This window comes from Tachysurus vachellii, chromosome 17 (genome assembly GCF_030014155.1).
Source record: "Tachysurus vachellii isolate PV-2020 chromosome 17, HZAU_Pvac_v1, whole genome shotgun sequence".
Taxonomy (NCBI): Eukaryota; Metazoa; Chordata; class Actinopteri; order Siluriformes; family Bagridae; genus Tachysurus; species Tachysurus vachellii.
In genome coordinates this window covers 9,383,792-9,408,304 of record NC_083476.1, presented here as the reverse complement: position 1 = coordinate 9,408,304, position 24,513 = coordinate 9,383,792, and the positions used below count along the sequence as shown (strand labels likewise).

General features: G+C 37.8%; 1 protein-coding gene across 3 annotated transcripts in view; it reads right to left on the bottom strand.

Moving 5' to 3' along the window:
- dennd1a (DENN/MADD domain containing 1A) overlaps positions 1 to 24,513 on the bottom strand; it is a 60,800-nt gene that overhangs the window by 18,938 nt on the left and 17,349 nt on the right. For all 3 annotated transcript variants that reach the window (XM_060890712.1, XM_060890713.1, XM_060890714.1), the window contains exons 10-19: positions 23,500 to 23,600; positions 21,591 to 21,636; positions 17,744 to 17,845; positions 17,526 to 17,651; positions 16,413 to 16,514; positions 16,248 to 16,335; positions 11,589 to 11,629; positions 11,438 to 11,509; positions 10,996 to 11,052; positions 10,770 to 10,895 (exon numbers count right to left, since the gene is read on the bottom strand). In XM_060890712.1, the coding sequence (XP_060746695.1) occupies positions 10,770 to 10,895; positions 10,996 to 11,052; positions 11,438 to 11,509; positions 11,589 to 11,629; positions 16,248 to 16,335; positions 16,413 to 16,514; positions 17,526 to 17,651; positions 17,744 to 17,845; positions 21,591 to 21,636; positions 23,500 to 23,600 (861 nt within the window). The remainder of the gene's footprint in view (positions 1 to 10,769; positions 10,896 to 10,995; positions 11,053 to 11,437; positions 11,510 to 11,588; positions 11,630 to 16,247; positions 16,336 to 16,412; positions 16,515 to 17,525; positions 17,652 to 17,743; positions 17,846 to 21,590; positions 21,637 to 23,499; positions 23,601 to 24,513) is intronic.

Sequence of the window (24,513 nt, the reverse complement as noted above, 5' to 3'; positions counted from 1 at the left end):
TGACTACTTTTCTGGCAGTCTGACCCAAATCACCAACAGAAATATTATTGCAGACCAAGTACATCCCATCAATGGTGATGGTTTCTAAAAACAAAATTAAACAAAACTTCTAGAAACAAACAAGCATATAACCTCAGTTGACAGAAGAAAAACTGATTTTTTTTCTCATTAAGCATGAAATATTAGCAGCCAGATGTTACTAATGAAATTCACAAAATTTGTTAATCATTAAAGACTGGGACAACCTCTATAGCCATCTGCCAAATTGATGTTCTGGAACACAAAGTGTTGGGTCTACATCATGCCACTAAATCAGCCTCAGCCACAACCTCAGAGAAGCAGTTGTTGCTCCTCATTCTGGGAAGGGTTTTAAAACCATCACCAAATAAGCTAATTAAATGCTTTTGTTTATGACAACACAAAAAGAAAAGGTCTGTACAAGGCTTTCTTGGAATGGGTACAATTTCTTTTTTTCTATAAAAAGAATATGGCAGCATGGCCAAAACATTATCAATACAAAAATCCCATACCTAATGTCAAGCTTGACGGTGGAATGTGCTTGTTTTGCAATAACAGATCTTGGCACAGAAAGGTCATTCAGACAAATACTTTATTTGTTTATAAAGTGGGTAAAGACTACACAATTGGTATTTAGGCCCATTTTAAGCATGCTTTTCAGCTGGTGAATGGAGAAGCCACTATAAAAAAATAACTGAAAAAAGGTTCATCTGCCACCTAATGCACCATGTTCTAAGATTTAATGATCAGGAAATAGAAGCTGGAAATCTGATCAATTATCTCATGTTGTTCTTCATATAATCATTTGAATAAGTCTGAATACTGTCACAAAAGTGATTCACAATTCAAAAAGGATGGACATGTGGGAAGCTGACTGAGACCTCCAGGCCATCCAGGCAAGTTGAGATAAGAGCATTTTGAGATAAGAGAAGAAAAAAAGCCAAGCAAGTATCAGCACAGTTGGCTACTGGTGTCAACTAGTGCTTCTTGCGACAATATACACTACAGAGGAGTGGCATGCATAGAAGTCATCCACACAGAAAGCAACTGGTAAAGCCCATGAACAAAACAGCATATCTAGAATTTTCCAGAGCTCATGTTGACAAAGTGAAGACTATTAAGACTGTATAATTTGAACTGATATGACAAAGAATAATGTTTTTGGCTCTAATGGGTTCCAAACTGTATGGAGTCACAAGGGTAAGGAGTTCATGCATGAAAAATGCATAGTACCAACATTAAAGTATGAAAGTGGCAGTGTTCTTTTGTGGGGATGCATGACTGCTTCAAGTGTCGGGAGTTGCATTTCATAGTGCATCATGAATTTACAAATGTACTGTAAAATACTAAAAAAGAAGACGCTACCATCACTCAGTACCTTAGGTCACCAGGCACTCTTTCAACACAGTAATGATTTAAAAACTTACATGTGACTCGTTTAGTTCTGAGGACAACAGGGTAAAAGGGATTATGTGGTCAAGCATGTCACCAGACCTCAACACAATAGAACACTTCTGAAGAGTTCTGAAAAGATAATTTAAAATATCATTCTCCATCCAGCATCTGAAAAAGTTCATTCTTCAAGAATGGAGAAAGATAGATGTAACTTTATTTCATCAACTTATTCAGTCTCGACAAACTGGTGCTGTTATTTTTTGCAACATTTCGTTTGAATTAAATGTATAATTTTATCAACATCTTCGGTGATCACAATCTTATATTTATTAAAAATGAATAATTAATAACACTGTTGTCAAAATGCAGCAAATTGGTCTCATATACTCCAAAAAAATCTCATTTATGCTGAGCACTTTACTAGCAAGAAACAGAGTAAGCAAGAAGGTGGAGTTATTGCTAGTTTATGGATATGTCACATGCAGTAATTATTTGGGCTTGCTTATTTATTTATTTATTTATTTTAGATACATTATGCAGGGTAACTTTGATGACTCTTCCGTGATATAAAAGGCCCACTTCCAAGAGTCACTGAATGGGTCATGGTTGTCATAACATTGATGACACTTACAGATACTCTGTGTGTGTTTGCTTTTGCATCTAAAAGCAAAGAGAAAATGATTTATGACTCTTTTTAAAACTCTTAAACAGATGATCATCCACCTTAGTAGTAGTCACCAAGTAAAGTAGTAATAGTAACCTTAGTAAATTCTACAGAGTTTAAAAAAGCAAATATTAGTGGATGTGGCATAACGCTTCTCCATGTGTTCCATTTGGAAGACCCTAGGTGTAAGGCCTTAGAGGGGGCACAAGAAAAATCATTCTTTCATCATAGGGCACACCAGGGACATTTCAACATCAAAACAACTGGTTATTGACCAGTGAAAGTCAGGTAATTAATATAAAATACATAATGTGCATAGAATACAATTCATGATAATTAGTGTAATAAGTTCTCATTTAATTCCCTGTTACTTTGTTCTTGCAGACCCAAAAACAGAGACACACGTGTGTACCAATATTTGAAGAAGCACAACTAATCCAGTTCATAAATTAATCCCAAAGGTGTACATTGGGATCAGCATTCAGGAGTAGATAACTAATCCAACTAATAGATGATCACAAAGAAGAGGCAATCATGAAATACAGTATTTATGTGTGGGGTGGAAAAATGCAAAATGTACAAAGCAGAAGTGCAGAAATAGATAAAATACAACAATAGGAAATGAATACAAATGAACTAATCTACTCAATTTGTTTACTTTTTTTCTCGTTGCTGTTTAACTTTACTGTAAGGGAAAAAAGTGGTTAACTAGAGAACTAGTATGTAGAGTGCACAAAAGGTTCACAGCCTCCATTCCACCATGCAAACTCTAAGAAATGATACGTAGTGTTCACACTGCTCTGAATTCACAGCAGGTGCATAGCATAATGATTTGCATTGTGCAAACATATCTATCAGTGCTTAACTAAACTGGATAAGCACTATCCTATTTCCCATTGGAAATAGGCACTTTCCATAAGCAGCTGTAGGTGCTACTGTGACTGGCTTGAGAGGGGCCTGCATGTTGTATTTTTTTTGCAATATACAAAATTAAAGCATTATTGTTCTACAGATCTGTACAATTAAATGAATATTATTTGTTATTTAATTATTTAAGCCACATTCTACTGTCAAATAAGGTTTCTAAACTAATTAGTGTGCCATAAAACTATTTTAAGATACCTGTGTTGGAACATGTTTAATGTTACAAATTATTTTGTGTTTAATTTGGTAACCCATTTAATTATTTAATGTTATCCATGGTACTAATTAACCTGTTCAGTTTTGGTTTAGAGCTCCCTCTAGTGGCAAGTTTGATGTCGCTGTAATTCTGTTATTTCCGGTATTCACGTGAATCAGGAAGTAAAAATGCTCCATGCGGGCATCGGTAATGATGGCTCTCTTTAATCGACATATATTTGTGTAATCTTTAATCCTGCGACAGCATCGCTTGTAAGTATTTGTATAATTGATGTGGAAGTACATTATACTTGCATATGAGTGTTGTTATGGTTTAAGATCCTTTTCTTTTTATAATTTTCCATCCGGCTATTGCATTAGCCACATTGTGCTTTAGCGTCATGTGTATTCACTATTGATATATTTATTTGTTCATTTGTAGTTTCACTCCATACCCAGACCATTAAACCTGTGGACAAATGAACTTATTGTCTTCAGAGTCGTGTGAGGGAAGGGAGTTTATCTGACTGTCAAGGCACTAACACATGTTGAGGACAGTACAGTGAAAAAGCGGCTGCAAGAAAGGTTACAACAATAGTTGAGAAGATTCAAGTAAATTGAACGAGTATTGTGTGCACAATGGAATCCACGCCCTCACTTAAAACCAGATCATATTCGGGTAGCTCTTCCACAATTACTGCAGCTGCAATAGCCAGAGCTAAAGCTGAAGCAGCTAAGGCACGTTTAATATATGCAGATGAGGAGGAAAGAATAAGGGGGGAGAAAGCCAAATTGGAAGCAAAAATGGATAAGATGGTGTTAGTGAGAGAAGCTGCTGCAGCTGTGGCTGAAGCAGAAGCTTTAGAAGCAGCTGTTGAAACCAGTGTCCATAGTAATCAAGATCCTCCACTAGAAATATCTCCTGTTGATGTTATGCAGCGGACATGTGAATACGTTGAACAGATGAATCTACATGCAGTCACAGAATCAGTGTCAAAAGCAGAAATACTCCCTCCAGATGAAACCACACAGCCTCACACAGAGTTATTTGTCAGAAATTCTGTTCATGCTACACGTTTCAAGGTAGAGAGTTGCTCAGACGATGCTGAATTTTATCACATGCAACCAAAGACATATCCTGCTCAACCACCACAGTTCTCACCAGCCATGGATCATCTGGTAACACTCAAGGCGATAAACAGCACAGAAGGCACACACGTTTCGCCCAAAGCAACACGTCACCTTTCCCAATATCAATGTCTCGGCAAGACGACAGACATTTCAGACTTTGTCAGATATTTTGCTCGCCGCGAACTTGTGAACACTGGTTTAGTACAGTTCATTGACCAACCGGAGAGCTTGGCAGCGTTCCTTTCAGAATGCTGTAAGTGGTTTGAACCTGACACCTAGTGAAGAAATGGACTTGTTAGTCAAATGGTTGGGAAAAGAATCAGCCGAGCATGCTAAACGCATGAGGTCTGTACACATTAATCAGCCATTGAAGGGGCTTGACATGATATGGACTAGACTGGAAGAGTGTTATGGTGCTCCAGAAGTTATCGAAAGAGCACTTTTCAAGCGTATTGAAAATTTTCCAAGAATTTCAAACAAAGAATACGCAAAGCTTCACGAATTGAGTGATCTTATGGAAATAGAATCAGCCAAGGCTGATGGATACCTTCCATCATATCATATCATAGCCTGTCATATCTGGACACAGCTAGGGGTATCAATCCCATAGTTCAGAAGCTACCATTTAATCTACAAGAAAAGTGGTTGTCACATGGATCTGGTTACAAAGAGAAGTATCGTGTTTCATTTACCCCCTTCGAGGTCTTGGTTGACTTTATTAGTCAGCAAGCTAGAATAAGGAATGACCCAGGGTTCAACCTTTCTATTCAAACAGATTCATTTAAAAAGACAGACAAGGCTATCTGGAAGCCAAGTAAATCAAGAGAAGTCTCAGTTAACAAAATAAGTGTATCTTCCCCTGTTCATTTTGACACAGATAAAGACGAACGGAAAGCTGAGGATGCTGAGAGACTTTGTCCTATTCACAAAAGACCTTACTTACTTAGGAAATGTCGTTCCTTCCGTGAAAGGCCTTTGGAGGAACGTTTTGCATTTTTGAAAGAAAAAAGAATCTGTTTCAAGTGTTGTTTAGCCACTACACATACAGCCAGGAACTGCAGATTTGTGACTAAATGTTCTGAGTGTGGAAGTGAGAATCACATTTCTGCACTACATCCAGGCCCAGCTCCAAAGATTCAAGATGTAGCCTCCTCACCACAGCATGGCGGGGAGGAAGTTTCCAAGCCACCGACAGAAGTGGAAGCTCATTGCACTGAAGTTTGCAAAGGTGACCTTAGTAATAAGTCATGTTCAAAAATCAGCTTGGTGAAAGTTTACCCTAAAGACCAGCCTGGAAAAGCACTGAAAGTCTATGTGATCCTTGATGAGCAGAGCAATAGGTCTTTAGCTCGTTCCGAATTCCTTGATGCCTTCATCAGCTTCTCTGTATACCCTTAGAACCTGTTCTGGAGTGACAGAGATTATAGGTCGAAAAGCATCTGGCTACCAAATCGAGTCCGTAGATGGAAAGGTAATCCTCTCCTTACCAAATTTGCTAGAGTGTAACAACATTCCTGAAAATAGAGCAGAAATTCCCTCACCCAGTGCTGCGCTCCATCACTCTCACCTGAAGCCTATAGCTCCATTCATACCAGAGATAGAGCCAGATGCCCCTATTATGATTCTTCTGGGTCGTGACATTATCAGAGTTCATAAGGTTCGCAGACAGGTAAATGGTCCTCACGACGCTCCTTATGCACAGAAGCTTGACCTAGGATGGGTGATAGTTGGCGATGTTTGTCTGAATGGCATTCACAAGTCTACTACTGTGAGTACATTTTTCACCAACACTAAAGAACAACGTCCATCCGTCTTTGATCCTTGCCCTAATGTTTTTCATGTGAAAGAGAGAAACAGTAATGATTGGAGAAATTGCAATGGAATGTGTTCTATGGAGCAACTGGTTTACAATCACAAAGGTGTTCAGTTTTGTCAAGAAGTGTGTAAGGCTACCTGCGATGACGACAAAGTGGCCCCATCCATTGATCTGGCGTTTCTTCACATTATGGAACAAGAATTAGAGAAAGATGAAAACCACAGCTGGGTAGCGCCACTGCCCTTTAAAGCTTCAAGGCGCAGACTCCCTAACAACAGATGTCAAGCTATGAAAAGGTTGTTAACCTTGAGACGAAATCTTGAAAGAAACCCAGAGAAGAAACTACACTTCTTTACCTTTATGGATAAAGTTTTTAGTAACAACCATGCTGAAGAAGCTCCCACTCTCTTGGAAGGAGAGGAGTGCTGGTATTTGCCTCTCTTTGGAGTATATCACCCTAAAAAACCTGATAATATAAGAGTTGTCTCTGATTCCAGTGCCCGTCATGAAGATGTCTTGCTAAATTATGTTCTTTTAACTGGGCCAGACCTGACCAATACTCTTCTTGGGGTTCTTATGTGATTTCGCAAGGAAGCTGTGGCCATAACAGCTGACATTGAACAAATGTTCTACTGTTTCCTAGTGAGAGAGGAAGACCGCAATTTCCTAAGGTTCCTGTGGTTCCGTAATAATGATCCATCTGAGGACATCATTGAGTACCGCATGCGGGTCCATGTATTTGGCAACAGTCCATCTCCTGCTGTGGCCACCTATTGTCTTAGGCAGTCCGTTAAGAGTGGTGAGTCTGAGGTCAAGAACTTTGTAAACCGTGACTTCTATGTTGATGATGGCTTGAAGTCTCTGCCTACAGTCAAGGCAGCAGTAGACTTGCTAAAAAACACACAGAGGACTTTAGCTGGTTCCAACTTACGGCTTCACAAGATAGCTTCAAACAGCAAAGAGGTTCTAAAGGCCTTCCCACCTCAGGATCATGCCAGTGATCTCAAAGATTTGGATCTTGGATCTGATATACTTCCTACACAGCGAAGTCTAGGATTGAATTGGAGCCTGAAATCTGACACCTTTACCTTTGAAATAGTTACTGATGCAAAACCCTTTACTCGTCGAGGTGTCCTGTCCACCATTAATAGCATCTTTGATCCCCTTGGCTTTGTTGCTCCGGTTACAATCCAGGGCAAATTCATCATGAGAGCGCTTAATAACCAGAATGATGACTGGGACACTCCTCTTCCCAAAGAAATGCAGGAAAAATGGGACATGTGGAGACTTTCGCTTATGGATTTAAGTAAGCTCCAGATTCCAAGATGTTACACAAACGTATCACCTTCTACAGCTACACGAAAGGAGTTGTTTGTCTTCTCTGATGCATCAACAAAAGCAATAGCTGCAGTGGCCTACCTCAGATTGACAGATTCATGTGGAATCAACCATGTCGGCTACATCATGGGTAAGGCGAAACTCAGCCCTGAACAAACAGTTCCCTGTCTTGAGTTGTGTGCTGCAGTTCTAGCAGTGGAACTGGCGGAGTTCATTACTTCAGAAATTGACATACCCTTAGATGACACAACTTACTTTACAGATAGTAAGGTAGTGTTAGGCTACATATATAATGAGACTCGACGCTTCTATGTACATGTCAGCAACCGTGTCCTCCGGATTCGCAAGTCTTCACATCCAAATCAATGGAAGTATGTTCACACAGCTGAAACATTGCAACAAGGTCCGTCACTGCTCATCTCCAAGACACCAATTGGCTACATGGACCAAAGTTTCTGAAAAACGACCCCCGGACCCTACCTGAAGAGAGCACATATAAGCTTGTGGATCCTTCTTTAGATGCAGAGGTACGTCCTCAAGTCTCCACATTGAAGACCACGATGATGAACAAGAATCTTGGAGCACAACGCTTCTCCAAATTTTCCACTTGGAAGTCTATCACTCATGCCATTGCACGTCTTCTTCATATATCTCGTCAGTTCCATAAAGGTTCTACAACAGAAACATCAAGCTGCAAGGGCTGGCATTACTGTCCCAATGCTCCAACAGTTGAAGAACTCTTATGTGCTGAAAAAATTATCATCAAGGCAGTCCGACAGGAGACATATGCCCAAGAGTATAAGGACTTGGAAACGGGGAACAAGCTTTCCAAAAAGAGCCTTCTTAAAGGTTTAGACCCGTTCATAGATGCAGACGGCCTGTTAAGAGTAGGAGGACGATTAGCAGAAGCACAGATTGGGCTTGACATAAAAAAGCCCCTTATCATCCCTGGGAAACATCACATTGCAACACTTAGTTAAACATCATCATGAGAAGGTGCAACACCAGGGACAACATTACACAGAGGGTGCAGTGCATGCTGCTGGTTATTGGATAATAATTAAAACATTAATTGTTTGCAGTGTCATTCATGAATGTGTTACATGCCGAAGACTACGAAGAGAACCTCAGGCTCAAAAAATGGCTGACCTTCCAGCAGATCGTGTGTCCACTGATCCTCCGTTTACGAATGTGGGATTAGACGTTTTTGGCCCATGGAGTGTGGTGGCACGACGTACCAGAGGTGGTCATATACAGAGCAAAAGGTGGGCAGTAATATTTACCTGCATGAGTGTGAGAGCTGTGCACATTGAGCTAATTGAATCTTTAGATACATCTAGCTTCATTAATGCCTTGCGCCGCTTTCTTGCCATTCGAGGGCCTGTGAAGCTCATTTGCTCAGATAGAGGAACAAATTTTGTAGGTGCTTGCAAGGAGCTTAACATTTCCTCTAATCTCAACAACACCTCTGTTAAAAAATTTCTTGTGGACCAAGGCTGTATCTGGCAGTTCAACCCGCCTCATGCTTCTCATATGGGTGGATCCTGGGAGAGGATGATTGGACTTGCAAAAAGGATACTAGATGCAATGTTCCAACAGCTTGGACCTTCAGCATTAACACATGAGACACTCTCCACTTTAATGGCAGAGGTTACTGCCATAATCAATGCTCGACCTCTTGTCCCAGTGTCAACTGACTCAGATGACCCATTCATACTTACACCTAATGCTCTTCTAACTCAAAAGGTCACAATTGCTCCTGCCCCACCTGGGGATTGGGTCAAAAACCTTCATAATTGACAGTGGAGACAGGTACAACACTTGGCACAAACTTTCTGGGATAAATGGAAAAAGCAGTACCTACCTCTTTTGCAACCAAAAAGAAAGTGGCCTTCTAATAAGCTTGACCTTGAACTAGGGAGCATCGTACTCTTGAAGGATGAACAACAAAAAAGAAATGAATGGCCTATGGGAGTTGTTACTCAAGTCTTCCCAAGCAAGGACGACAAAATCCGTAAGGTGGAAGTCAAGGTCTTTAATAAGGAAGGCCCAAAGGTGTTCATATGACCTATTACTAAGACAATCCTTCTCCTTACTCCTGAGAAACTTAATTAGATCAGTCTAAATGACTCGTGAGTAGTGACGTGTTATCCACGCCAGACGGGGAGTGTGTTGGAACATGTTTAATGTTACAAATGATTTTGTGTTTAATTTGGTAACCCATTTAATTACTTAATGTTATCCATGGTACTAATTAACCTGTTCAGTTTTGGTTTAGAGCTCCCTCTAGTGGCAAGTTTGATGTCGCTGTAATTCTGTTATTTCCGGTATTCACGTGAGTCAGGAAGTAAAAATGCTCCATGCGGGCATCGGTAATGATGGCTCTCTTTAATCGACATATATTTGTGTAATTCTTAATCCTGCGACAGCATCGCTTGTAAGTATTTGTATAATTGATGTGGATGTACATTATACTTGCATATGAGTGTTGTTATGGTTTAAGATCCTTTTCTTTTTATAATTTTCCATCCGGCTATTGCATTAGCCACATTGTGCTTTAGCGTCATGTGTATTCACTATTGATATATTTATTTGTTCATTTGTAGTTTCACTCCATACCCAGACCATTAAACCTGTGGACAAATGAACTTATTGTCTTCAGAGTCGTGTGAGGGAAGGGAGTTTATCTGACTGTCAAGGCACTAACACATGTTGAGGACAGTACAATACCACTGAAAATAATTTAAATAACACAAAATAACAGGGAAAGAATATTATACCTAATATAATCCTGATCTCTTTTTTGCAGAATACTCTAGCAGCTACGTTGCCAGCTCTCAACTTGAAATCTCAGTTCTTATAGTTTAGCTGGTATCTGGCTAGTAGCTTTCAAACTAAAACAGGAAAAATGCATCATATTTATTGGCTAAATTTAGATTTTTCATCACAACAACTAATATGCGATTAAATATATAGAGGCATTCTCAAAAAAACATTTTTTTTTCCCTAGAAAGATTCTTTTTCTAATCTCAGAGCCTAAATTATTGGTTAGTTGCTAGATTATTAATAAAGAAAAGAAAACCAACTTAGATTACGGCTCTTGCTATTGTGTCCCGAGTTTGAATCAGAGTTTAAAATGCCTGATCCACAGTTAGAACAATTTTTTTGTTCAATTGCTTTTACTTCATTGTTTGTAAAACTATTTTTATAATGTCAATAACAAGAGAAAGAGTGTGAATGAGTGAGCAGAGTGTTGTCAACATGTTTTCAAGAGAAGGTCCTGCCTACCTGTCCAAATTGCACTGTAATTGGTCTTCTCTGTTCCCAGGAGTGGGCATCCTTTCTTTGTGTAGACACAGAATGGGTGGAGGTAGAGTCATCTGTGCTACTGGAGAGGTTGCTCTCTGCCATTTCCTGCAAAAGGTTCTAGGGTCATACATGTCTTTTTGGCATGTATGTATGTATGTATGTATGTGTGTGTGTGCAGGTGGTTCTGTCAAATATGTGGGTATACTTTTTGCTTAAGACGACTCTTCACTTCTTTGATACCCATCTTTGCATGGTCCTTTGCCTGCAAAAGACAGACCGTAGGATATAGAAATAAAATATAGAAATAAAAGCCTAAATAAGGCATCATACTTAAAAATTAACACATGGTATGTATCTGAAAATAAACTTACAGAAAAATATACTATATATGGCAATATACTGTCTATATATGCAGAACGTTGCCAGCTACCCCCCAAAAAAATTACACATTAACTATAGACATAAAATCATTATATATTCTGAAAATACTTTGAGATGTTTTAAAATTAGCATAGATTGTATATAATTTCTGAAGGTGACATGGCAGCTGTGTTTTCCCCTGTTTTTTCCCCCAATATTTATAATTTTATTAAGAGTGCATTAAATTGTGGTTCAAAGTTTGAGCTATATGTGAGTAATGGACTTACAAACTTGTAGACAGTTTTCATAGCAGGGTTTGCTTTTGTCTTCACAGTGTTAAAGATGGCCCCGCCACTTTTCTGTGAAGGTAATGCAGGGGTTTTTATCATGCTGACAATAAACATGCGAGATATGCAAAAACACATACTGTACACCAACCTTAAATGTGAGAAGCCACTGATGGTATACTTTATCACTGCCTGTATTAAATAAGACAGAATATAAACATGCAATATATACAGAAGACAAATACTTAAATATTTTACATAAACACAGATACCACCTGAATATAGTTTCATTACCAGACTGAAATCCTGAGAATTTGCATTAGATAAGAACACATTAGTATAATAATAATAAACATTGTATTAACTAATTAATATTAATTAAATAGCTCCTTCTACAAAAGAGACATCACAAAGACTCTACTGTTGTGAGCCAGTGGCATGTACGAGATGGAGTTGCAGGATTCTACATACCCGATACTGGTTCTCTTAATACTGATTCTCAGCAAATAAATAAAAATAAATATAACGATACACCACGACCAATTATGAACTTATCCGTCAGTAGACAGACAGACATAGATAATACAAAGAGAAGGAGAAATAGGGAAAGAAAAGAGAAACGTAAGGTGAATAAACAAAGAAAGATTGATGTAAAAATACAAAAAGGTGAAGAATTGGTTGAAGAGTTGAATATGAGTGTTTAAAAGAAGACACCGAGGGATCAGACGCTGTACCTAGACAGCTGGAAGAAGATTCCAAAAGAAAAGAAGATTATAATGCATTATGTGTTATGATTTATTTTCAGAATGTTCAAGAAAAATTCTGAAATGCTTTTCTTTTTATTATAATCATGTATTCTCATGGAATAGAGTTGATTAGATTAATATTGTTTATTTTACTGTAAACTTTCTTGTGGTAAACACTTATAAAGCTTACTGTGTATTATCACTAGGGAGTATCCGCACGCAAAGTGTTTCAAGGCCTGCTGTTGAAATGAAGCTTTCTGTGTATCCGTGGGGAGTGACCTGCACGTGTAATGTTTTATAGCTCGCTGTCAAATTCTATGGCGGGAGAAAGCTTCACAGCCTGATAAGTTGCAGGAAGTATGACCATATATAGACATTAGCAGCGCACACAGAGTCGCTGGCGAGATATGTTTGGGAAACCGAGAAGTGTTTATGAAATAATATGGTAGCCGTCTAAAAGGCACAAAGCCAATCAAACTGGCCACGGTAAAAAAGTATAAAAGCCCGCCTTGAATCACATTGTGTGTGCATTCTATTGTAGACAGCCTTAGTGCATGTTATACTTTAGGTGCATCAGGGAACAAACGCAAGTTTACACTTGGAGAGTGTTTCTTGGTTTGTTATAATCTTTGCATCTTAATACTTTCTACTTATTCTAGTACTGTTTGATTATTTGAAGGAAGATTTTATTTGTAACATTTTCTTTTTATTTTAATATTACACACACCTATCTGTATTACACTACTTTTAATAAAAACAAGGCCTCCCATTGTGAGGATCCTGAAAAGACAAGAAGGTACAAGTCTGCCTCCTTCACTTAAAGATTCAAACAATAGCTTAATTAGAAGACCTTGGAGAGGAGCCTTTGTTAGAAGACCGAAGGGACTTCGAAGGACCCCTGCGTTCAAGGTAAGACCAACTTTGATAGTTGATCTTGTGTTTCCAACACGACTCCGTGCCTATTAGGACACATTCCTAAGCGGGGGCGCGCAGGGTTTAATACGCAATCCGAAAACACGTGTCGCTAAGGGACAAGTACGTCAGTATAATTACATCACTACACATGACTCTTGAAGGGTCCACAACATTTTTTATAAATTTCTTAACCCGTCTTATACTTTACCATCCTAACTGACTGCTAATAACTTCACTACCTTCTTTGACAAACAATCTGCCATTCCTGTACTACGGGATTCCCCTCATCTCTTTGACACCCGATCAACTGAAAAGATCCTGAAGATATCCATCCCTTCGAGAATGCTCCAGGCCATCTCACAGTACCTTCAGCTCCTCATCTCTTCTTTTATTAATAATTGCACTAAACAACTACATTCGAGACAGCTAACCATCCTAAAGAAACACACACTGCATTCCTCAGGCACTGGTATTACTTACATCTCTTGAGATTGGGATTGAATATTTCTGACTAACTGTGAAGAAGAATCCGCTGCCAGGAAGAAGCAGTGGCGGTGCAGCACCTGGCCAATGCTGCTAACAGAATCTCGTTCATTCATCACCAAGGTCAGCTTGGCTGGGACAGAATGCAAGGTGGGGTGGCCGAATTCCCAACAAAGAATGGCAGACCAATGAGATGCACCAGCTAGAGGGAGGTAAGGCTGAGAACAATATGGATGAAACTAATGCGCTGTCTGTTGTGAATTAGACTTGTTTTTCCTTTTCTGCTTTATACTACATTTCCCACAATCCTCTGCAGACTGCATCACCATTTTTCTAGTGCACTTCATTACCCATAATCCTCAGCTGAGGTCTACAAATAGACCTCATTTCCTCCTTTGTTCCTTTATATTGGGGAGGTGTGGGCCTGAAGATGGGCACTCAACCATGTGTTTGAATCCTTTCCATAAGATGAGTTATGTAAGTTTTGTATTGTCTTGTTTCATTGAATTTGATGAGTTGTATATTTGTCATTAGTAGGGTTATAGATATTATATTTGATGTTGTATGATTTCCATATTTATTATTGTTTGTGAGCCTGATTTTCTTTGTTATATTGTTTGTAGTGACCAGAAAACCATCTTTAGCATCCTTATCATCTTTATCATATTTAACATCTCTCCTGCTCACCCTGTGTCTCTTATGCATTCCATTTATCCTGTGGAACCTGTGTACTGTGTTTCAAGCCTTCTTTGTCAATAAGAATAAATGAGAGCAAAGGGATTAAGTTGTCCCGTGTTTTAACAAGACACACCACCAAGTACTACATGTCCACTGAACCTTGGATACTTTTAACATCTGTTATCCAACACTGTCTCCTTCTGTTATTTTTTTTCTCCACGTAGAATCTCCTGGATAACGGACGCTTTCCCTGCAACTGAGCCACCGACCTCATTCCCCACTGCTGCTGGCTGGACTGCTTGGCTCTGTGACACTGGAATTCTTGCATTTCACTTTGCATTGTCACAGGCATAACATTATGACCACCTTCCTAATATTGTGTCCCCATGTACTGCCAAAACAGCCCTGACCCTTCGAGGCCTGGACTCCACTAGTCCCCTGAAAGTGTGCTGTGGTATCTTGCACCAAGATGATAGCAGCAGATCCTTCAAGTCCTTTAAGTTGCAAGGTGGGGTCTCCACGGATCAGACTTGTTTGTTCAGCACATCCCACAGATGCTCAATTGGATTGAGATCTGTAGAATGTGGAGGGCAAGTCAACACTTCCAACTCGTAGTTGTGCTCCTCAAACCATTCCTGAACCATTTTTGGTTTTTGGCAGGGTGCATTATCCTGCTAAAAGAGGCCACAGCTATTAGGTTATAACGTTTCCATGAAAGATCTCTACCTGGCCTGTAACAATGCTTAGGTATGTGGTACGTGTCAAAGTAACCACAAAGTATCCACATTGATGGCAGGACCCAAGGATTTCCAGCTGGAACCAGACAGTCCAAAGTTGTACAAACTCAGCCTGCTGTTTCAAATAATGTAAATAATCATTCTCCAGAGAGTATCACTTGCTTTCAGTGTAGATGTTGGCTTTGTGGAAACAGGGTCCTTAAGGTGGATATTAAGTTCTGCTGTCACTTTTCCTGCAGCAGTTCTGGATTGTTTGGGCACAATCATTCCTACTTTTTGCTGGTCCCTATTATTAAGTTTTGATTTCATCCACTATTATTCTTAGCTGATGAAGTCCTGCCATTCTTTGTATATGCAGTCATAATCGTGAAGACCGTTGCTCTTGAAACACCAAAGATTAGTTGAACTGTAAAGGTTACAGATTCTCCTGCTAAATAGGCTCCCAGCATCTGTTCCCTTTGGAAGTCTGAGAAGTCTCCCATTTCACCAATGTCTTAAACTAACCACTGTTGAGCACAACTGGATTTATACTGTCATGCAACCTGGACAATATCTAGCAACGAAAAATAAATAAATTATATATTTTTCACAGTAGCCTACACAAATAATATTAACCCCTATAACAATGCGTGTTCACAGTATGTGCCTGTGTATACCATAGTTAATTTGAGATTTCATTATTGCATCTCACTTCAGAATACAGTATCTACTACTCTACCTCTTCACTAATATTTAAAATCAGCACTTATCATATAATAATTATATTATACTTACTATATTTAAACAATCTCTGTTGTGTCTGTATACTGAAGTAACCTCCTAAAAAGGGTTTATATACTGATGGTATCCCTTTATTTTTGAGCTAATGAACTAGCATGAACATGTGATTTTTGATATAGAGTTCAAAGCAATTCTGTGAATGCTCCATTATTCACAAATCATACCTAAAGGTCTGCTATTTTCTAATTTACTTTTTTTTCTTCTAAATAATAATAATAATAATAATAATAATAATAATAATAATAATAATAATAATAATAATAATAATAATAATAACAATACTAATAATAACAATAATAAATTATTGTTATTATTATTATTATTATTATTAGTAGTAGTAGTAGTAGTAGTAGTAATAATAATATAAAAAATCTGCTATGCCCACTTTGTGTAATCTTCCATGTATAATGCAAGAATATGGCCCTTTGCGACCAGAAAAAAAATGCATGAAATATTTTAAAATATCCTCACCAGCATATTCTCCCATATTAATCTCCTCCTCAAATACATCATTGAAGCCTTCACCAGAGTTCAGCAATTCCAAACGTCCATCTATAAACTAAGCATTTACAATAACACATAGAAACACAAAAATATACATAGTAGATACAATTGTGTGTACATGTATTTGCATACTTGTTTAAAGAGCTGAAGCTGTGTGGCATTCTGCAGAAACTGTCTCATTGTGTTAGATCTGTGTGTGATAAACGCCTCCTCATTGAATGTAATTGGTTCGTCCTGAAAGCAGAAATTTTTTTACATTATTTAAATGTATTTGTCTAAAGAGCAGAGCATTTCTGCAAATCAGCAACATGTTCATTATGAAACTTTACATAGATAATAGCAGGCAAAACAGTAATGAAGGTAACAAATGTTGCATTCCTAGTTTTGTGTGTTTAAAGAGCACGTGATGATCCCAGCATTACTAAGACAATCCTAAAGGTAGACAGAAAAGTTACATGCATTAGCATGAATGCTAAAACATTTTTTGGTGAATGGATATTAAACTGCATTCTTCAGAAAAGTTGGGATTTATAAGCAATGAGCTGAGTATTCAAGTTTACTTTATACAACTATTATAAAATGTTGCAAGTCTAGAGACAAAAATGCTTCCTTCCTTATCTTTAGTCTGGCATTCTTATTAAATCTTTTAACAAAGCATTTTGTTTTTTGTTAAACATATCTAAATGAAATTTAGTAAAACAATTAAAAATAAATAATAAATCTAATGTAAAATCGGGGGGCACAGTGGCTTAGTGGTTAGCACGTTCGCCTCACACCTCCAGGGTCGGGGTTCGATTCCTGCCTCCACCTTGTGTGTGTGGAGTTTGCATGTTCTCCCCGTGCCTCGGGGGTTTCCTCCGGGTACTCCGGTTTCCTCCCCCGGTCCAAAGACATGCATGGTAGGTTAATTGGCATCTCTGGAAAATTGTCCCTAGTGTGTGAATGAGTGTGTGTGTGTGTGCCCTGCGATGGGTTGGCATTCCGTCCGGGGTGTATCCTGCCTTGATGCCCGATGACGCCTGAGATAGGCACAGGCTCCCCGTGACCCGAGGTAGTTCGGATAAGCGGTAGAAAATGAATGAATGAATGAATGTAAAATAATACCTTAATTATACCAGGTTTCCATATAAGCACTACATATTTCTTCAAGCACTGTTTGGCAGCTGAAATTATTTTTTCAGTTCACAATCTGCTAATTGACAAACCTTGCTGTAGATTTAGCTACCTCTAGTATTTGTGTTTTACCGGTTCTATGCGCAGAGCGCTCCTGTAGCTGCCAAACAGAGCTGCCTGTGATTTCAAAAAAGCTCGTGCTGCCCCAGCTCCCATAGTAGTAGATCCTTTTTTCAGACGATTCTTTAGAGTCGAAACCTTCAAAATACACACAAAGGGTATGATTTCTTATTAAAGTTAATACAAGATCATGTAAGGCAGCAAAAGTGTGCGTGCATGTGTACTCTCACCACATCATTAGGAAGGTTCTGTAGATCATCAAATGGAGTCTCTAGTGTGTTAGTATCCACATTTAAAATGACAACATCATCTAGAGCCATCACCCGCACCCTCTGCAAACAGACACACAAATTTTCATTTTATGAATGACAGAGTCAAGGTAGAGTTAACTAAGCTGCTGAGTGAATTTACATATTACACTGAAGTTCTTTGATAATGCTCTTAATATTGATTACAATAATAAGTTGTGTGTTTTTTTTTTTTAGCATGTAGGCTGAATCAACACCTTTTAAAACCATCAATATATACATCAGTATACCATCATGTGCAAGTAGTTCTTAAAAAAAAAACATTTTAAACTGAGAAATGCTGCTTGCGTGTATTCATCTCCTTCAGTATTTGGTAAAACAACTTTTTGCTTAAATAACAGGTTTATCTCTGTTTGACAGTGATATTCATCCATTTGTCCTTGCAGATTAGTGCCACAGATTCTCGTTATTTAGTAGTATGGGTAGAGCTTTGTGATAGACTTTACAAATCATTACAGCAACAGTTACTAATAGTAGCATTTCTACATTATGCAGATGAGATTATCCACCAAAGCAAAAGTTGAATATTAAGGCATAAACTGTTTTCTGGAAAATGAACTCTGTAGGATGTCTATACTCCCAATAGTACTGGGTGAATGTGTGGATTAATAAACAGAAGGAACAGAGGTAGGGCAGAGGAACAGTGAATCTGGTAACAGGTAAAGTGAATCTGGCTATGGCAACAGCAACACTGTATATATGGAGCTCAAATGATATAAGGAACAGAGTATTAGATATAAAACATACATTGTATTAAAATGTTATCATGATACTGTACCATTATCAGATTCAGATTGTAAGTGGGGATTTTGTAAGGTTTACCTTGACAGCATTACTAGCTCATAATGGGACATCAGCAACACCTTCACTACATCATCACAAAAGTGATCATGTCGGTATCAAAACATCCAACCAAGAAAAAGCCACACCTTTCCCACACAGAAATATAGGACACTGATTAGCTGGCAGAGTTGATAATTAATTCTGCATTTAGGATCTGGATTAATTCTGGATCCAGGAATTTAAAACAGTGTGAAATCTGCCTTAGCTGGTGATATGCTTCCAAGTACACACATGGACATTATTGTTGGTACCCTTCCATTAAAGAAAGAAAAAACAACAATAGTCATTAAAATGACTAAAAGAATTTACTGAAAACAGACATTGCTTCTGAATTGTGGTTCAACAAAAACATTCAAAACAACTAATAAAACTGGCCTGAACATAAAAGAAGGTACCCTTTGAAAAATATTGAAAATAATATGACCATAGGGACATGTTAAACTTCAAACTTGTAATCAGACAGTGTGCCTATTTAAAGGGTTGAAATTATTCACTGTGCTGTTTGGTATCATGGTGTGCACCACAGTGAACATGGACCAGTGTGGTGCAGCTTGACGTTCCTGAACTACAGTTGTACATATTATTCGGGACTGTAGCCAACCTCCCTGGACGTGGTCACAAGAGGGAATTGATGACAAATTGAAAAGACAGATAATATGAATGCTAACCAAAGAGCCTTGAACAACCTTCAAAGTGATTAGAGGTAAAATCCAAGGTAAAGGTACATAAGTGTCAGATCGCACCATCTGTTGCTGTTTGAGCCAAAGTGGACTTAATGGAAGACGACGAGGTGTCCACAGTTGAAGCAAATCATAAATTTACCAAAATGCATATAGACAACCCACAAAGCTTCTGGAAGAATGTCCTTTGGATAGATGAGCAAAACAGAAGTTTTTGGCAAGTCACATCAGCTCTGTGTTCACAGATGCAAAAATAAAGCATACAAAGAAAAGAGCACTATACCTACTGTGAAAATGGAGGAGGCTTGGTTATGTTCTGGGGCTACTTTGCTGCATCTGGCACAGGGTGTCTTAAATCTGTGTAGGATACAATGAAATCACGACTATCAAGGAATTCTGGAGCAAAATTTGCTGCCCAGTGTCAGAAAGCTGGGTCTCAGCCACAGATCATAGGACCTCCAACAGGATAATGACCCAAAACAGACAGCCAAAAGACCCAAGAATGGCTAAGAACAAAATATTAGACTATTCTAAAGTGGCGTTCAATGAGACCTGATCTGTTGAAAGAGCTGAAACATGCAGTCTGGAGAAGGCACCCTTCAAATCAGCTGGAGCAGTTATCAAAATACCTGTTGACAGGTGCAAAAATCTCATTGAATGTTACAGAAATGTTGATTGCAGTGATTGCCTTAAAAGGTTGGACAACAAAATATTAAGTTACCATAATTTTTGTCTAGGCCAGTTGAACAACCATTAGTTGTTTTAAATGGCACAATTCAAAAGCAATGCCTGATTTTTGTCAATTTTCAGAAAATGTTTATTTATTACTTTTGTCAGTTTCAAGTTATGTCAGTGACCATTGTGGGGTTTTTTTCTTTAATGGAAATGTTAAAACAATTTTGTCAGTGTGTGTACGTTGTGTAACCAGGAGCCAGCCCTATTTTTTGACCAGAACCAGGCAGTGACTAGACTGTGCTATTAATTTCTAGCCATATAACTATACTCTGAAAAGATTTAGGAAGGTGTGAAGAAATGCTGTAAAATAGGAATGCTTTCAAAAATTCATATTTTAATTGTTTATTTTTAACAATTTTATAGAAGTGAGGACAGAAGAAAAATATATTATTTGGTGACATCAGAAACATTCAGCAATGCCATCAGCAAAGAACTGGCAGAAACAGGTGGATCCCGGGTGTATCTATTATCCTGAGAAGTCTGGCTAGAAGTAGTCTTCAAAGAAGAACGGAAGCCAAAGGAAACAAGGATAAGCAACTCAACTATGAACAAAAACATAGGAACTGGGGTGCAGAAAAATGTAAGCAGGTCCTCTGGACTGAGGAGTCAAAATGGTGAGTTAAAATATTTGGCTGTAGCAGTATACAGGTTGTTTGCTGAAGGGCTGGAGAATAGTAAAATAATTAGTGTCTTCAAGCAACAGTGAGGCTTACAAGTTTGGGAATGCATATCTGCAAATGGAGTTGTAGATTTGGTTATGATTAATGGTGTCTTCAATTCGTGTCTGATTTGGCCCCAAATTTAGCAGGACAATGACCCCAAACATACAGCCAATGTAATTAAGAACTATCTTCAGCATAGAGAAGAACAAGGAGTCCTGAAAGTGATGATTTGGCACCTGCAGTGCACTAATCTCAACATCGAGTCTGTCTGAGATTACAGGAGACAACAGAGACACAAGGAGTTGACAGTCAATATCCACAGATGATCTGTTAGATCTCAGAGATCTTTGGAACAATCTACCTACTGAGTTCCTCCAAAAACTGCGTGCAGATATAATTGAAGAAGGAGTAGAATACATATGCAGAGTTTAATTAGAAAACATGAGCATAAAATCCAAAACATGCGGCAAAATGTATAACAGGAAACATGCAGAGTTCTATAACCAGCATTATCAGGCTGTCAGTCAGAAAGAAAGAAAGATAAAATTACATGAAAATAAATTCCTAGACTGCAAACTTTCCCAACCCAAATGACTACCCCATAACCCATCAAAATTCCATAAATATTAAATACACCAAAACACAATTATTAATACCCCTGAAAACTAGAATTTCCCTTCAGGAAATGCAAATCTAGTTACAAATTGTAGGCTGTGAATTTTAATGCTCTAAATAGTTACATTTTAGTTTACTGATATCCTTAAATATAACCAGTCCCTTTGAGCACTTTGAGTACTCCTTAGAATACTAGTAGTTGGTTGGCTGGGGACTGGTTAGGAATGGTCTTACCTCCATCAGGCTGGAGTGGACTCCTATAAGGTATGGCATAGGAGCACTAGCAAAAGGAGAGAAAGAAAGAAGTTATGCTTTTTACGTATACAGGCATACATTATTCACAGTAGTAGTAGCTTTATAGTAGATCTTTTATAGTAGATAAAAGATATCTTATATCTTTTATAGTAGATTTAGCTTGGATTTACATTTACATCTAGATGTGTAAACAACATGTAAAACGGAATCTTTTGTTGAACCATTTTTCAAGTGATCAAAAAATTGGAACATTCAATTCAAGTTTATTTGTATAGCGCTTTTTACAATGGACATTGTCTCAAAGCAGCTTTACAGAACAAACATAGAACAGAAGATAAACATAAGGAGAAGTACTGTATAAAGAATTAATATAATAAAAATTCAAGATATATATAGTTCACGGTGTGTGTGTATGTATGTATGTATGTATGTATGTATGTATATGTATTTATCCCAAATGAGCAAGTCTGAGGAACATGTGACTGACAAGTGTTTCTTGTCATGTAGATGTGCCCCATGAGATTTAGATTTCTAATTGAAATTGAAATTTATAATTTTGATATAGCCCTGGCTGTTTCCGGTGAAGACTGCATAAAGAAAACTGAAAACATAAAGACCAAAGAGTTGACTATGGAAGAAAGGCAAGCTATTTCAAAGCTGAGGAAGCAGGAAAAGTCAATCAGAGCCATTGCATAAATCATGTCCTAAATTTTTACGTAATGTTCTCTGATTGGTTTATCGCTGCCAGCGTACGTAGTGTATGTATGTATTACGTCCCTGTGTCAGCGGGAAATGATCCGACAGTCAATCAAGCGGAGTGCTTACCAAAGTCGCACAACAACATTTTTACAGATACATAAGGCGCACCGGATTATTAGGTGCACAGCCGATTTTTGAGAAAATTTAAGGCTCTTAGGTGCGCCTTATAGTGCGGAAACTACGGTACTTTAAAAAAAAAAAAAAAAGATAACTCGCTTAAAAATTGGGTAGTCTGCAATAAAGGTTTCCCTGTTCACACATCCAGATATAAATATCAGGAAACAATAAAGAAACTCTGATTTGACAGAAATTTGATTTCTAACCCAAATGTTTTCAGTGTACAGCAAAAAAAATGCAACACTAATATATTGAAAATATTTCTTTGCACCATTTCAGTCAATACTACTACTACAGACCTCTTAAATAGGATTAATTAAATATCAATACAAGTTTACTACTGTCACAGCATATTTTAGGCCATTTCAAAAGAAACAGTGTGAAACACTTTCACAAGGGTGTAAGGGCTAAATCATTTTTGGTGTCTAAAGTTGTTGCAAAAGTAGAATAGAATGCTTTCTGTAAGGGCAGGGAAGACAGAAATATTAATATAAATCTGACATAAATCTTGAAAAATCGATAAAGTGGGACAACTTAAAAGAACTTGTATGTCCACAATTTCTAAAATACCTACAAATTAATGAGTACAAAAATACATTTTACACAAATGCCAGCACATTTTATGTCCTGAGACCAATATCTGTGTATAATGTTCCCATACAGGAAACTATTCTTTGTTTTTTTTAATTGCTCTGTCAATTCCACAGTGCACCACAGCATGCTTCATAACTCGACCAACCAAGTACCAACTACAGTATATTTATTGTCAAATTTCAATGACAGTTGACCATTGGCAATTACCTTACATATGTACATAGTATGCCTGTCTATTTAATCTTCAACAAGTATTAGGCACTGTGTTGCTGTGTTAAGTAGTTTTATTTCCTTCAGCTGTAAATCATCACTGAGAAATGCTCCTACTTGAAATTACAATCTTACTAATCAATGGCTATGTATGTTGTGGGGTTTTGGTATTGTGTTTTCTGTGTATACACTGTATACATGTTCTTACCAGCAGTAGTCTAGAAGATGCTGTGGTAGCACTGGGATGTAAACATGCTGCCAGTACATAGGATACAACATGGCTGCTGCTGCATGGACACATGACGTTAACTATAAGAGAAAAATGGAACAGAGAGAGATATCATACACACATGTACACACTTATGTATGTATATGTGTATATATATATATATATATATATATATATATATATATATATATATATATATATATATATATATATATATATATATATGTGTACACACACACACACACACAGGAGTAGAGGCAGGGCTGGTGAAATGATCTGATACCATGGAAATCTCCCAAGGAAATAGAATTTGTCATGCTAGAACAACTCCTTGCCCTTGTACAGCAGGTTAGCCAGTGACTCATGGGATTGTTGTGGATGGAGTCGCCTGGAGACTGTCATGCCTTCTTTGAACCATTGTTGTGTCAGTCAGCTGTATGTTCTGGTCTTTATCAGCAATCATTTGAAGACTTTGACAGAAAGAGATTAGTGTTAGGTCTGTGGTGAACTCAGATTTTGTGATGACCCATTAGTTCCTAAGGAGCTCTCGGTTGCACGATTATAAACTGTTGTAGAAAGGACATTATTTACATTTATATTATTTACTGTCCAGTGTCATCCAAATGAAGATGGGTTCCCTTCTGAGCCTGGTTCCTATCAAGGTTTCTTCCTCATATCATCTCAGGGAGTTTTTCCTTGCTGCCGTTGCTTCCGGCTTGCTCATTAGGGATAGGGATAGATATACAATATTTTAATTTTTAAATTAATATTTGTATTTAATATAATTAATTATAAACTTTAATTGTATGTATTCATTTATTTATTTATTTTTATTATTTTTTTCTTATTATTATAATATATGGTTATACTTTCTTCTGTTTCTATACTTCTGTAAAGCTGCTTTGAGACAATGGGAATTGTGAAAAGCACTATACAAACTAACTGAATTTGAATTTTGAATTTGGTTCAAGGCAAGGCATTGGGGGCGGTAAA